We start from the raw sequence: 16072 nt of genomic DNA, 5'->3' as shown, positions 1-16072 counted from the left end.
TGAAATGCTATTTTACCACTCACAGTACTGTACAAACCGTTTATTCGTTAATGTTTTGTGAAACATTATCTGTTACTGATGTAGATATATTTCTAGACTAGTACAATTGATAAACATGTATCACCCTGGTGAGGACTTTGTATGCTCTATTAGGTGCTGTTTACGAATGGAAATAGTAGGTCACTATTCCTCCTCAGAACTAAGATTTGGCATAATTTGTCATTCATGAATAATTTATTATGCTATTTTACAAACAAAATGAGTAGGTATTGTACAGAGGTACACTCATGGTTTGGTCAATTTCAAACACATTGAAAGTCTGTTAAATGTATAATATAATCTCTTTGGGTCTATGCTTGCTGTCTGTTGAATGTGCATGAGCTTTGCTATGCTATATAAGGGTCTGTTGAGGTTAGTAATGTTTTTGGAAGCTACGTGCTGGACAGTTAAGGGTAACTATATTTGTTAAAAGTTATATGACACTTCTTTTGTAGAAGCAAGGATCTGTTCAAAACTCTGTGCAGCCCTGATCCAGTTTCACTTAGACGCTTATGTATAGTGCTTTATCGTCAGTTACTTCTTTGTCACAAAGAGTGTACTGTCTTCAGTGTGATTCTCGAGGAAGAGATCTTACAGTCCGAAAATCAGACTGTATTTTCATACTTTCACAAATGCATCATTATGTCAGAGTCTTGTGAACCTCAATAAAGTCTCTCCACACCTTTCAATTCATGGGATATGAGTTAATCACAGACAACAGAAATAGCCTCTTCTCCAAGGATGGGCGAGGACTTGACTTAACTCTGATACCACAGACTCATTGTCTGAAGAGTATCGGAGGAGGATAGAGAGAATTTTCAAAAACTAGATGGTGGCTTGCTGAGAGCAGTGTTTGTTGGATGCTAAATGGTGGTTTCATAGTCATTATGTGTGGTCTGTTGAGGGCAGTGAGGTTTCTGGGAAGTAGTGTGATTGTCTGCTGTTGTAGCCAGATCCTACTGGAGGCTTTGTACTTTTCTGTTTGATGATATCTGTGGCTGTAGTGTACTGCTTTATAATTTTGCACCATGGGTTGATTTTGAGAGCAGGAAATCAGAATGGGTGAGAGATCAGTGGGCTGAGAGAGGGAGAGGGAGAGGAAGAGGGAGATTAACATCCGGGAATCCCTAAAAAAGTAACAGTGAAAAAAATGGGGAATGGCAATATTTTCATTTTATTGGTGTTTGAACTTTAATGAAGGCTCACATGTTTCACGTTGCATGGGGAATGGCTTAATAAAATACCACAAAAGCATCCTTTTGTCTTAGGAGGGGCGAGATTCGGGGCTCACGTTTTACCCAATAGCGCATACTGCACGCGGTGATATATGTTTGTGTTGGTTATCAAACAATTTGGTAAATATATGGACTTTTGAGCTGTTCCATATTACGGTTATTCGTGAATCTGTTTGAAGTGCTTTCATTCCATCGTCCTGCACTCATAGACAACAAATCAGTGTGACATGTTGCTGTTGTTCTTTTGACAGGCCCCTTGCAAAAGGAAATGTTACATTTGTTGCATATATGTTCTGTTAGTGCATCACTGTTTCTGTTACATTTCCACTTGTAAGTGCTTTAGAGCTTTTGTGGTATTAGAGAGAAACCAAGGCTTAAAACAATAAGACTAAGAACACAGTTTGAGTTTGACATGCAGTTTAATAAGAGACACAAGAGAGTTGGGAGGTCGCAGCTCTGAGCACCGAGAAACAGCAATACCAGGAAGCTTCTATGTACATAAGACACCAGGGAGCCTGCCAGTCTGATACACTCAAAAACATGAAGTTGAGCAATTGTTGCATACAGAAATCATGAGCAATCTTCTAAACCTATATTGTGGAGGGGGGGGGCAATTGATTCAGAGCATATTGTATACACTCATAGTGTTGGAAACATAAAAACAAGGTTTTACAGAATTGTCAAGGGCAATCGATGCACTGCACCAGGAAATGAGGACCAAATCCTACTTTGGTCTTTGGCGTTTTTCACACCATAGAAGGCAAATCAATTATGTATTTTGGCCTATAGTTTCTTTGACAATTGACAGTCCTTAAAATATAGTTTTAAGTGGCTCTTCAATGGGTCCTTTCACTCACATTACCTTTAGCTATAGTAAGTAAGGATAGAGGCCAACAATAGATTCCCGGGCGTAAAGAGCGCGAGGATACCAGGGGGGGAGCCAGCGGCGCAGCAATAACTACTTCTCCTGCATAGAGGCCACATCTCCACGAGCATGGGGGTATGTAAGAACAGCAGCACACTGATAAAGGGGTGAGCCCACTGCCTTCCCCCACCTCCTTCCCTCGAACACCACTTTGCTCATGTCCACTTCTGACACTCCAGATGAGAAGATGGGGTCAGTAGGAATGTTTAGCCTAGCTTGGGCGAAGACTTTGTCTAAATTTGGAGAGAGACAGATACTGGCAGCTAGAGATCTGAAGGTTAAGTTCTGTTGTTGATACAGATATGTGGGAGATATGAGATAGATAGACTCGAGGGGTCAGTGCTGCCGTCCCCAGGCAGAAAAGCTTTTCTTTCATGCAGATTCTTGCGAGCTTCTGGCTTAATAGAATGTCTTCTTAGTGGTCGAAAATGTAGCCTTCGAGGTGTGGCTCTGGCTTCTGCTTCCTCCGAAGCTCTGTCCGCCGCCTCCTTGTCCATAGCTTTGTCCACTGCTGCCTCCTGGACTGGGGTTGTGAGCAGTGTTGACCACCGCTGCAATGAAAAACACATCACAGTGAACCTGAGGAAGTGAACTTCCCTACCCCAAGAGCAGAGGCATAGCGCAGGTCCCGGCAGCCCCTATGGTGGGGCTGCTCCGGGGACTGGAAGGGCCCCCTCAAGCATCCATGCAATGTCAGTAGGATTTGGCGAAGTAAAGAGCAGCTACTGCCTTTCGGAAGGCGGCATGTGCTTGCCAGTTTGCTGAAAGTAACAACGATGCGACATTTATTGGTTGATGGTTGCAATATAGAAAATGCAGAAGAAAATAACTTCACACTTAAGTATGACCAAGAACAAAGCAAATAAATCGGAAAGAACCAACTGGGAAAGGAAAATTACGGAGAGAAGACAATGTGAACCGTCCAGGGAGAGTAAAAGGGGCACAATCTATAAAGAATCAAGCGAGCAAGCCATGTATGTGAGAAAAGTAGCTGAATCTGAGCATAGCTGAGAGATTAGAGAGGGAAGAGAGGGAGACACACCAAAAGGAGAAGAAAGAGACCATTCGAGAGGAAAATAGCACGCTGCTAAAACAAAGGTGAAATACAGACACCTAACAGAGAGAGAAATAGGAGGAAGCGAGCGAGGGGGAGAGAGGAGGTAAAGTGTGAAAAAAAGCAAAGACAAAGAAAGAGAAAAGAGAAAGTGAAAGGAGAATACAGCACCTGGTCCTGTTTACCAGGGCCTCAGAGTCAAATTTAGGCTCAAATTTAAGAAAAGTGACGCTGCTTTATATTCAGCGCCACTTTTCCTGCGCCCCTTTGCGCCCCGCTAATGCCACCATGTGTGTGCCGTATTTAACATACGGCACACCATGGTGGTGTTAGGGACAATAGAGTCATAATTTTGAACGCTATTGTAGTGCATTGCAGGATTAGCACCAAAAATGTTGGCGCTAACTCTGCAAAGTACATAGGATCCCTTTAAGAATAATGGTGTGCCCCCTTTTAATGCCTGCTCTGTGGAGGTGTTAAAAATAAAAACTGTGGCAGGCATAATGTAGCGCAAGGGGTTACAAAGTGGCACGATGCATGCATTGCACTACTTTGTAAATCTGGCGCAGCAAATTTGGCCTTGTTGAGCCACATGAGCGTCATAAAAAATTATGCTAATGTGGCGCAAGGAGGCACTAGGCCTTCTTAAATCTGGGCCTTAGTATTTATCGCACCTGGTAAAGACCAGTAATATGGGTTTGGAATTCAAGAGTTGCAATAAGTAACACCTAAACAGCATTTATTCAGCGCTTTCCCTAGCGACAGAACATAACATACACCGAAACCTCCTTATCCCGGTAATTTCCGGGCCTTTTCTCCTAGTAAACCAGACTCTCTGAGGCTTTGTGAAGATGGATTATGGAGGGAAAGACTGGTTGGGGTATGGAGGGGGTGCTCACCTTACTTTGCCAGGGCCACCTACAGTTCCGTTTCATCACAGTCCAAGAGCACAACCTGACGAGGATGCTGTTTTTGCATATCTAAAATGCAGTTCTAACATCCGGCCCTTGCAAATAAATGAACGAGGCATCTTTGGGAGAAAATGCATTTTGCTAGGCTTTGGCTGCAGCCTAAAATAAAGTGGCCTTAAGAAATACAGTAACTTCTTTTAGAGTCTGGTCCTCAACTTGAGATATCTTAACAACCAACGAATAGACAATCTTCCCTAAATAAAGTTCCTGCTGTTTTAGAAAGGGTGCATACAGATCCCTTTAAAAACTTTCATCATTTGGAGAACTATATAGAACACTTGTTATCATGAATAACGGCACTAATTTAAGAATGAGCTACTGGGTTTTGGTGCAGACAGTGTGCATACTTCGGTTAAAAATTAACCATCATTTCAAGGGACAAAACCAAATTGCCATGGTACTTACAGATGCTGACAGCATCTTGAATCTCACCAGACATCCTGAAAACGATACAAATACATCGTGTTAGTTATGGGCTCTGCAGCCGCTGATTTTTCACTCACATGCATAATCATCAGGATCAGCAAGATGAAATAGCATTTGAAAGTTCTTGCATTATACCCATCACAGAAGTTTATCGCTATAATTAAGAGGTGATGCACAGAATGTGATGCCATAGCGGGGCAGAATTGTGGTATGTTCAGCCCAAACGATGGGTACTTCGCCGATACAAAATGCTTGCCATGCCTTTCTAGTTATCAGATGATACACACGCCATGGTGCTTCATGTTTCACATTTCATTCAGAAATAAATTAAGCTTTTTACTGTCATTTTAAATGTATAAAATACTTGCTGAAGTTTACCTTTACAAAAAATAATACTATGTTGGATCTTGCATAACACTGAAATAACTGTTCAAATGTACTGCCTGTCCTTATTTCATTTATTTTTAGTTGAAGTTTTTTGCACACATTTGCGGCTTAGGGTGATGATTGCCTGATAAACTCAATTTCTTTCTAGAGACAGCATGTACAATTATATTTATTGGAGGATGTGGCTCAAAGGCTTCAATACTTTAAGATTTCTTCAAGGGTTGTTCAGCCATTAAAGGGAATGTCAAAAAATATGCCGAACATATACTAGTCTGTAAATCGGACTCCTTCTAGAAGACTGCCATTATTAGTAAAGGCAGCTTTGCCAGTGCTTTAAAACAAATGAAATGTATGTGACAGAGCGGCTATGAAGAGGTGAGGCACACTTTTGCCGGGTGGTAGTGAGGCAATCCGAGGGGGAGGTAGTTGGGGGGGTTTGGGGGATCCGAAAATGATTGTCGAACTAGGCCCCTCCAGCGCTAAACCTGGTCCTGTTTGTAACCACTGAGCAGTGACCTGGAGTTTACTAATGATGCGCATTTACAGCTCTTCCACCATGATTCTGAAAAGTGCAGCCCTGTCAAATGCTGACTCGACCAGTGTCTGAAATCCAAAAGTTATGAAACATATGGTAGTCTTATTTAGGCTCATGGCTAACAAAAATTTGAAGAACCTGCAACAGGTATCCCAGTGTCAGATGAACTTGGAATTGATGTAATCACGTATTAATGTAGAATTCAGTGTGTGAACCATGTCTGTGAACCCCTCCCACTGTTGCACTTTTTCGAAGGATTTGAAAATAGCAGAGCTTATCATTCTTTGCGTGCACGCTAGCCAGCAGCAGGGTATGTGATCAGGCAGCTGGATGTGCAACAAAGTGCACTCTTGCTTATGATCAATTCTGTACCAATATACAATGTATAAAGCTGAGGTCTTCAACTAGACCGTTCTATTCAGCACTTTATGCTGCAGTTCAACTGGGGACCCTTCCAGCATTTGCCCAATGAATGTAATGATGAGGGTGAGGGCAGTTACACGGAGGCACAATTGTCATGGTACAGTCCTTGTAAAATGCTTATCTACCCAAACTAACCCTTTTCACCAACATTGGGAATAGATAATGAAAGTTAGCATGAAGCTCTTTTATGACAGTTTGTAAAAGTCACTGTTCTGTATTAGGGTTGTATCTCATAAACTGCTGTAACAAAAAGAATCTCTGGGACAAAAACAGTAATTCACTCAGCTATCCACATAAAATACAGCTCTGTGATCTGCAGCGTATGTGTTCTTTGCAGCAGGCATATTAATCCTCTGCACTACTTTATGGCGAGTCAAAACTGACGCTGGACAAAACTCTAAAATCTCTGTCTAGTAGGAGCATTAATCACAAGTGTAATCTTGACATTTGTATTGCTCCCTGAAAGCCAGACACGCAAGGAACTCTGCAGCAGGGGCTTTTAAATCATAATATACTGCAAAACACAGAGCCCTCCCTGAGGTCAGAGCCCCCCTCCCCAGGTGAGCACCCAGTGCAGCCGCACCAGTCGCACTGCCCTAAAGTCGGCCCTGGTTACAGATGACATGTCCAATAGTACTGGCTCTAGGAGTACAGTCGGTGCTTACACTGATTGTACTAGAGTCCCGCTTTGCGTATCCATGTGACTGCAAGCTGTGCACTCACCTGCTCTCTTCAACCTCCAACAGGGACCTGTAGGTGGCAATTTCCACATCCAGGCCCAGCTTGAGGTTCATCAGCTCCTGATAGTCCTTCAGCTGGCGAGCCATCTCCTCCTTGGCCTTCTGTAGAGCAGCCTCAAGATCAGCCAGCTTTTTTCTGGCATCTTTCAGGGCGAGCTCTCCGCGATCCTCTGCCTCTGCAATAGCTCTTTGTAAACTTGCGATCTGGAATAGGGAAAAAAAATTAATCGTGAGATGTGCTTAATGCTAAACAGTTAGGCAATAGGAACATCTTCGTTCGTGTAATTAGGAACATCGTTTCTCATGTAGTTAACCTATGGGCAATATAGCATTTTCGATTGTGTCTATTATGCCTAGAAACCCAGTAGACTGACTTATAATCTTGACTTACTGTGATGCCCAATGTAATACACATTTAAGTGACAAAGGAATGTCTCTGAGCATTTGAGGTTAAGATAGAGTGTCACAGGCCAGAGATTATAACTAACCATGCTCTTGTCACGTGAGAAGTGAAAGATGCCCATCTGTCTGAAGGGAGAGACTAGGGAAAGAAATGAAATGAAAATGGTCCATATCAGCAAAAAGAGAGATCGTGTTGTATATTTTATAGGTAAGTAGAGATTTCTAACACTCTTCTATTATCTAAACAAGCATTTCTCTTCAGAACCTAGGTCTGCAGATGCCGAACCAGTAGATATGTGCATTAGTGGTTTTGCTGTGCTCACATGTAGGCAGGTTCGTGGTTTATCTCATTCTCCAGTGTTTTTAGAATTCCATGTCATACCTGCTTTTTCACACTGTCAATTTCAACCTTCAGCCTCTGTATTTGCCGGTTCAGGTCTGAGATCTCGTTCTTAGTGTGTTTCAGACTATCTCCGTGTTGGCCAGCCACTTCCTTCAGCTTCTGGAACTAGATGGTCATAAACAAGATAAAAATGGAAAGAGCCAAACAAGAATCTCATATATTTCAAGTATTTGAAAGGCACCCCATATCTCTAGAACTTCTCAAAGTGCAGTTGCAAAAGCATCACAGGGAAATCCGAGATAAAAATTTAAAAGAGAAAAGTTTGCCACGTCTGCTTCTAAGGCGTGCTTCCTATTTTTTAAATCACATTCTTCATGTGATCTGTCCTAGGACTGAAATGATTAAAGTAGTGCAAACATACATAACCTAAGCTTTGGAGCACAGAATCCAGTTAAATACTAAGGGGCACATTTAAGAAAAGTGGTGCAGCACACAGTGCAGTGCCACTTTTCTTGCACCCCTTAAGGCCCCTAACGCCACCATGTGTGTGCCGAATTTAAAATACGGAGCACCATGGTGGTAGTTAGGGGACTAGCGTCTGAATTTTCTATGCTAGTCCGGCGCTTTGCAGGATTAGCTTCAAAAATTCTGGCACTAATCCTGCAAAGCACCCAGTGGCCCATTATAAGCAATGGAAGCCTCCTTTTAACGTCTGAACTGAGCAGGCGTTAAAGTGCTGAAACAAATGGCGCAAGGAAATTTCCTAGATTTCCTTGGGCCTTTTTTTGGTCCCCCTAATGGGGGTACGACCCCTTTGCATACATTATGCCTGGGGCATGGATAATGTAGCGCAAAGGATTACAAAGTGGCGCAATCCATGCATTACGCCACTTAGTAAATATGGCGTGGCGTTTTTTGCCTTCTAACACCACATTAGCATCAAGAAAATGATGCTAATGTGTGTTACAATGGGACCAGGGCTCTTAAATATGCCCCTAATTGCTCTCAAGCCTTGAACTGTTTGACCTGTGCCAACTTCACCTTGGTTCAGGACTCTTGAGTGCAAATTCATCTTATCTTGTGTTTGCTAGATGTCTCTTCTACTTTGGAAGGTGTGATGGATTTTTGCCTAAAAACTCTCTCTATTGTTTATGTTTGTGGAGCCTTTAATAGAAGGCATCAATCAGACAAAGGCTGTGTGCAGTGCAGAGTCTGACTTGATCCTTCTTCATTTATATATGATATGCTTGCCTCATGGAATGTCACGATTACACAGAGATATTGGAGTATCCTTCCTCATTATCCATGCTTAGATAAACAGATTTTACCTGCAACCCCTTGCTTCGTCTCTAAATTTGTGTTTTCCGATCTCTTTGCCCTCGTCACAATTTACATCCACTAAGGCTTGGCAGTACTAAGAAAACTCATATTCCTTCCAAAATGCCTCTCCCAATAACCCAGACACATTGCTGATTTTACCCCTCAATGCAGGGTTCAGTGCACCTTTCCTAAGCAAGGGACCTTCCCCACTTGAGTGTTTATAAGGTACTGATGGGAAGGAAAAGGAATAACTTATTTTGGGAAAAATGGCAAGGTGGGTGTCGAGTATTTCTCCTGTATGAAAATGAATGAAGTGAAATTTAAAAAAGACACATGTTCTGATTTAGGGAGTGTCCTAAAATTTCTATCATTGGTTCACAATGAAGAGCAAATGTACTTTGTAAATTCCAGGTTTCATACCTTGTTTGCAAATTCCCGCTCCGCTTCTTGCTTGCTCATGTTCGCAATGTCTTCGTATTGAGCTTTGACTTCTGCCATGAGACCATTCAGGTTCAGCTGTCGGTTGTTATCCATTGACAGGATGACAGACGTGTCTAACATATGTGATTGCAATTCCGCCATTTGCTGCAAATCAAATGAAGATGTCATTTCAACCCAATACTTGTTACGTTTTACGCTTCACTGTCTGTGCTGGGATCTCTAGTACCTCTGCACCGTTCTCTGTGAGATCCCATCTAACAATATAGCATCCCATTGAGCGATATGGACAACCTCAGCCATACTCCACAACAACTGACTTAATCTCTAATGGTTTGAAGTAATATATCACACAGGGATATGTTCACAGTTTCTGAAAACGCAAACTTAGTTTAGGTCAAAATAGTATCCAAAACTAATTTCTGTGGCAGCACAACACAACAGAATGGGAAATGTACTTCTGTTACATAAATTCAGTACAGAAGTACTGTACAATACATGAGTACCGCGTCCAGAACTGTTGACAGAAACAGGGTTAAGAAATACTTGAAAAACGGTCCTGTGAGTGGAAGGTGAGTATAAAAATGCTTGGGTTTTTTGACATTACAAGCTCAGTGCTGAAGTACTGGAGCCAGGACTCCCGTGAATGGAAACATCTATTCAGGAATACAGGTGACTGGATTCTTGCTGAAGAAACGCAGTGCAGGGTTATGGACTGTCAACAGAAACTCATTATAGGATTTCTGGGGCCAGCACACCTGGGACCAAGAGCTCAGGACTGAAGAAGTACAGGAGGACTTGATCCAAGGTATCTGCAGACCGACGTGTTTTACAGGAGTACTGGAGCCAGGGTGTGCGATGGAACCCCCTTAAAGGAGTACTGCAGAGAGTATTCATATGATGGGAAGAGGAATGCAGGAATACTGAATGCAAGACTCTTTTGAGTGTAAGCTCAGAACACAAATACTGTAGACATGATTCCTGGTATAGAAGCGCAGTACAGAAATATAGGAGGTAAGACTCCACTGAGTGCAAGCTCAGTATAGAAATATTAATTAATGATGACCCATATGATGTACACCTTTGGTTCCTTTCCTCTCCAGATGAAGGCTCTTGTATTTGCTTTGGGTATTAAATCCCACTCCCTGATACTTGTTTGAGATTTGTTCTTTGTTTTAAATAGTGTTATTGTGACTTCTACATGGAATTGTTGTTCTATGTGGGAGGCTCTCACATACTCCACAGTGACTAAGCGCTATAGTAAAGTCTCAAACAAATAAATAAGTACAACTGTGACTAGATTCAGGTCACTGGAAATTCAGTAGATTCCTATTGGAGACAGGACTTCTGTCAACAGAACCTTAGCAGGTGAGTACTGGAGCCAGGGCTATATAGTCTGAAGCGCAGTTCTGCAGTGCTGAAACCAGAACACCTGTCAGCGGAAGAGCAGTACAGAAATACTGGATACAGACCCTTTTCACTGGAAGGTCGGTACAGGTTTAAACAGGTTCATGGGAGCCAGAGCTTCAGTCAATGGAAGCTCAGCGCCGATACACTGAAAGAGGGCACCCAGTAGTAGAAGTCAAGTCCAACCATATATGGGCAAGACAGGACTTGTAGAAATGTATATCTGATGCAGGGCAACTCATTAGACAGTCTTAGTACTGAAAAATGGGAACTACAAAAACAGACTAATTATTGAGGCTTGGCCAGAATTATTGGAGCCTGGCCTCTTCCCAAAGGGAGCTCAGAGCAGGGGTACAGTGTCAAGAGTTTCGAAGGACAGAGGTGCTGCAAACTGGATCCTTCCCAAAGTAAAAGAAATAGAGCACTATGGTGAAACCTAGAACTCCAGCCAATTGAAGCTCACTATAAGAAAACAGCAGGGATGGATCATTCATCTCCAGTTAAACAAAGGTCAGGAAATTGTACTTAGGTTACCTCTCAATCGAAAGTCAGTAGTGGAGCTTAAGTACTACAGACCCATCTCTCTGCTCCCTTTCCCAGCCATGGTAATGGAGAAAGCTGTCAACCAGCAACTCACTGAGTTTAACACAGAAGGTCAGACTACCACCTTTCACATCAGAACATAAAGAAACTTGCTGCGGAGTGCCCCAAGGATCCTCACTCAGCCTGACACTTTTCAACATCCTTATGGCCCCGCTCGCTAAGATCACTAAACAACACACGCTAAACATAGTCTCCTACGCCAACAACACCCAACTGATCCTCTTCCTGTCTGAGGACTCTGCTCAAGCCAAGAGGAATTTCCGCAAAGGGATGAGAGCAGTCACCATCTGGAGGGAGGCCAGCTGTCTCAAGCTCAACTTGGACAAGACAGAGATCCTTGTGATCGGCTCCACCCCTTCTGCCTGGAACGACTCCTGGTGGTCCATCGCTCTGGGTAACTCCTCCACCTCCACTGACCATGTGCGCAACCTGGGCACCATCCTGGACTCCTCTCTATCAATGGCCCGCTAAGTTAACTCTGTCTCCTCATCAAGCTTCCACACCCACTGTCTCCTGTGGAAGATTTTCAAATGGATTCCCCCAGACACGTGGAAGAAAGTCACCCACGAACTCATCACCAGTAAACTGGACTATGGCAAAGCACTCAATGCCAGCATTACCAAGAAACTTCAATCAAGACTACAAAGATTCCAGAATGCAGCAGCCAGACTCATCCTGGACATTCCCCGACACAGCCAAATCTCCTGCCACCTCAGAGACCTACACTGGCTCCCAGTCAGCAAGCGCATTACATACAAACTCCTGATCCACACCTGCAAGGCACTGCACAACACAGGACCAGCATACCTTAACCACTGCCTCACCTTCTACGTACCCAACAGACATCTCTGTTCCTCCCAGCTTGCCCGTACAGCAGTCCCTAAGATCTGTAAAACTACAGCAGGAGGAAAATCCTTCTCCTACCTAGCAGCCCGGACATGGAAAACACTTCCCCTCAATCTCAGGCAGACTGCATCACTGAAGAAGTACAGGAAGGGCCTCCAGACCTGGCTCTTCGACTGAGCCAGGTCAGTGCCTTGAGACCTTATGGTTGATTAGCCGCGCTTTACAAATCCATGATTGATTGATTGGTATTGTGCAGTCAGAAACCCAGTCAATCGAAACTCAGTACTCAAATGTGAGAGACACGACTTCTGTCAATCTAATCTCAGTCAGCATTCTTGTCAATCTAGAATCGTACATACGTCATGCGGAATTCAGTGAATCTAAACAGAGTACTGGTACACTGCAGTCTACCATTGTATCAACCTACGGGCAGTGCAAACAAATGCAAAAGGGATATATCTTGTCACTCTTCGCTTAGTAGTGGCACAGTGCAGGAAGATATCCTATCAGTCTAAACTCAGTATTCAAAGAGGAGAGTCTGGATTTCTGACATTAGATTCAAAACACATGAAAACCAAGCTCAATACTGCTATACTGTCAATCCACACTCAGAAGAAGAATACTATAGAGTGAACTCCACCAGTATAAGCTCAGAACAGGAACCTTGTCAGGACACCTGTCAATCTAATATGAGAAAAGAACTACTGCGTGCGGCTATTACTTGTGCCGATATAACAGCAATTTGTGAGAAATGGAGCCTTTCAAACAAAGCTCAATGAAGCAAATCTTGAGCAGGGACACATGTTCAGGGGAACCGTGGGCGTGAACTTTGGGCAAACACTGCTGGGACAGTGATCGAGTTGTTTCAGTTTACCTTCTTAACCATGCATATTTTAAATCAACATATCTGAAGATTACAGTGCGGAAGAAGAGCACTTACGGCCTCAAAGACGGACCGGAGGAATTCAATCTCTGAAGTCAAAGAGTCCACCTTGGACTCCATATCCACCTTCTTCATGTAGGCCGCGTCCACATCCTGCGGAAGGAATGTGAAAGGTTACAGTACCTGCCCTCTTCTTCTGGACCCTGCCTCTTGTTTCTACAGGTTTATTATTGGTTTGCCAGGCCTTTTGCTGTCATGCCTGCTTCTCTTCATATGATTCCTAAGTAACACCCCCCATCACTTGTGCATGTATTGCTTACCTTCTTGAGCACCACAAAATTGTTCTCTGCCGTTGTTCGCTTCTTGATTTCAGTTTCGTACCTGTCGAGATGAGGAAGAGAGTTATATGGTGAAAACAGTAGGCTAGACTTCGAACTGATCAGCGAGCTAAATATCCCTACCTCTTCCGTCCAGTGTCTGATACCCAGCGCATGAATTTAAAGAGCAGGCAAGCAAAACCTAACCTCTTTATATTTGTCTATACACTCTTATAGTACCTATTTGCGGGCAGATGTGCTTTTATTGATGGGTCTACAAAATGCAAGCTGTAGAACCTCGATTATATATAAATACGAGAAGTATGTACCAGTCAAATATACGCTGCACACGAATATTTAATTGGGTTTGACTGCTGTACACACAAAAGTAAAAACGACAGGTGTTTGTGAATAAGGAACACTCCAGGTAAATGCCCATATAACGTTTACGAAAGTACTTAGAAAGTTTGCATGTTATTCAACCAGTCACTTTCTCAATCATCCATCCTTCCCCGGCTCAGTCAAGAAGCGTCTCTTAGGATTTTATAACATGAGCCTACTGACTCGCTCAGTCACACATTTTAAATCCTAATCTGGAGATTGGATTAAGTTCCTTGGATTGCAAACATGCATGAAATACGAATAATGGGGCATATTTACAAGCCCCTAGCGCCTTCCTGCGTCATATTAGTGTAATTTTTTTATGCTAATGTTGCATTAGTAAGGCTTTTTTGCTGCATCATATTTACAAAATAGCGAAATGCACCCCCTTGCGTCACCTTATGCCTGTGCCAGGCATAATGAATGGAAAGGGGCCGTTACGGCGATAGGAGGCAGGCAAAAATGGCGCAGTGAAATCTACAAGATTTCAGTGCGCCATTTTTTGCATCATTTTGAATGCTTGCTCAAAGCAGGTGTTAAAATGATGCAGCAATAGAAACCTATGGGCCTCCTTGCACTTTGCTGCACTTGCGTCAAAATTGTTGATGCTGGTGCAGCAAAGTACCACAATAGCATCAAAAGTTCTGCTGCTATTGTCCTAACGACCACCATGGTGCGCCATATTGTGAATACGGTGCACCCATGGTGTCATTAAGTGGGGCATGGGCAACGCAAGAAAACTTGTGCATCAGCACTGATTTGCCTGTTCCTTGCAAATATGTCCCAATGTTTTTTAGCATTCCAATTTACATTTCATCTGTGACATTAGGTAGGGTCTGACTTGGTAAAAGCTCTTTTTCACATACTTTTTCTTGTAATCTTCAACCACCTCCTGCATTTGCTTCAAGTCGCCGTCCAAACGGGTTTTGCCATTTGTCAAATTATCCACTATTCTTCTCAGGCCGTTGATGTAATTCTCAATCAGGGGTTCAATGGTGTTCCGCTTGCCACCAGTTTTAAGCTCTTGTTGCTGCAAATAGCGCCATTTGGTCTCTAGCACCTGGTTCTGTTGTTCTAAGAACCGGACCTTAAAAAAGATGAAAAAGACAATTTAGTAAAATGATCCACACAAGTTACAGAACCGACGCAACCTGGGAGACAACTGCGAAAAGGACACGTTGCAGGCACCCAGTGTAACGGGCATGCAGTGCTGTGAATAGCGTGTCCAGTGCTCTAAGATATTGTGAAGCAATGAAGTGAGTAAGAGGAGTACAACACTCTCATCAGTATGTCTAGAAAGTGCTCAGTATTTGAAAGTTAGTGTATTAAAGTTGGAAGCTTACCTTGTCGATGAAGGAGGCAAATTTGTTGTTCAGGGACTTGATCTGCTCACGCTCCTCTGTGCGCACCTTTGAGATGGAGGGGTCGATCTCCAGGTTGAGTGGTTCCAGGAGGCTTTTATTGATAGTGACCTGTTGGATCCCACCAGGAGGGCAAGTTGGAAATCCACGATCCCCACCAGCACCAAAGAGTTTGGCACCAGCAACACCAAAGCTTCTGACGCTACCACCAACAGCATGGCTGCCTGTGGGGATGGAGATCCTTTTATGCCCACCGAGGCTGTAGAGGCTTCTGCTGCCGACGCTAGCAGCTCCAGAGTGGGAAGCAGAAGAGAAACTCATTTTCTTTGCACCACCATGACCCCCACCTCCAACAGAAGTGGCACTAAAGCCTTTCCCAACTCCAGGAGAGGACTTCCTTAAGCTCATGGTGCCTGATTTGTAGGAGATGTGGAGTGGAAAGAAGCGTTAGGGATGTCCGGAGACAGATGAAAAAGTGAATGAGACTGAACCACTCTGTTGAATAAACAACCAACTTTCCCCTTTTATCTGTTAGAATTTCTGGGCTTGGTTACATCGAAGCAAAAAAGCTAATTTAATGCAATCATGGGTTTGGCATCCCTGGCAGCGCCCATCCTACTTAACCAGCTAAACGAATCACACCTATAGAATTAAAAAGTTGCTTTGCTTGCAGACTTCAATCTCATGCATTTGTGATGTAATCTTTCTGTGTCAAGAAGTCGATAACATCACTTGCAAAACACAAATGTGCTTTTATCTGGTTATCAGGTGATGTTCTATTAAATGGCTGTGGTTCTCCTTAGTAAAAAGGCCCCAGGTTTGTGCCTGGGCATCCAGCTTTCTGATTCCCAAAGTACTACGCTCGTTGCACTTAGGCTCCCTTGTGCATCACGGAGAAAAATAATGTCGCACCCAAGTTCGAGATGGCCTTTAGATTAAACTAAAAAGATGCTTCATATAGAAAATATGTTGTCTCCATGCTCTGTGACCCAGAACAAAAGCAGAAGCTGGACAATAAGTGAGTCCCGCTATCTAA

General features: G+C 43.2%; 1 protein-coding gene across 1 annotated transcript; it reads right to left on the bottom strand.

The window, feature by feature from the left end:
* Window positions 1-1674: 1674 nt before the first annotated feature.
* LOC138292202 (keratin, type II cytoskeletal 5-like) lies at window positions 1675-15550 on the bottom strand. Its single transcript, XM_069230649.1, has 9 exons — window positions 15019-15550; window positions 14542-14762; window positions 13298-13358; window positions 13035-13130; window positions 9221-9385; window positions 7520-7645; window positions 6719-6939; window positions 4630-4664; window positions 1675-2750 (listed from the first exon to the last, which is right to left on the bottom strand). The coding sequence occupies exons 1-9, from the start codon at window positions 15442-15444 to the stop codon at window positions 2599-2601; spliced, it is 1503 nt and encodes a 500-aa protein (XP_069086750.1). The 5' UTR covers window positions 15445-15550; the 3' UTR covers window positions 1675-2598.
* Between the last annotated feature and the right edge of the window lie 522 nt (window positions 15551-16072).

The sequence above is a fragment of the Pleurodeles waltl genome, chromosome 4_2 (assembly GCF_031143425.1).
Source record: "Pleurodeles waltl isolate 20211129_DDA chromosome 4_2, aPleWal1.hap1.20221129, whole genome shotgun sequence".
NCBI lineage: Eukaryota > Metazoa > Chordata > Amphibia > Caudata > Salamandridae > Pleurodeles > Pleurodeles waltl.
The sequence above is the reverse complement of the archived record's forward strand: the minus strand, read 5'-3'. Positions and strand labels throughout refer to the sequence as shown.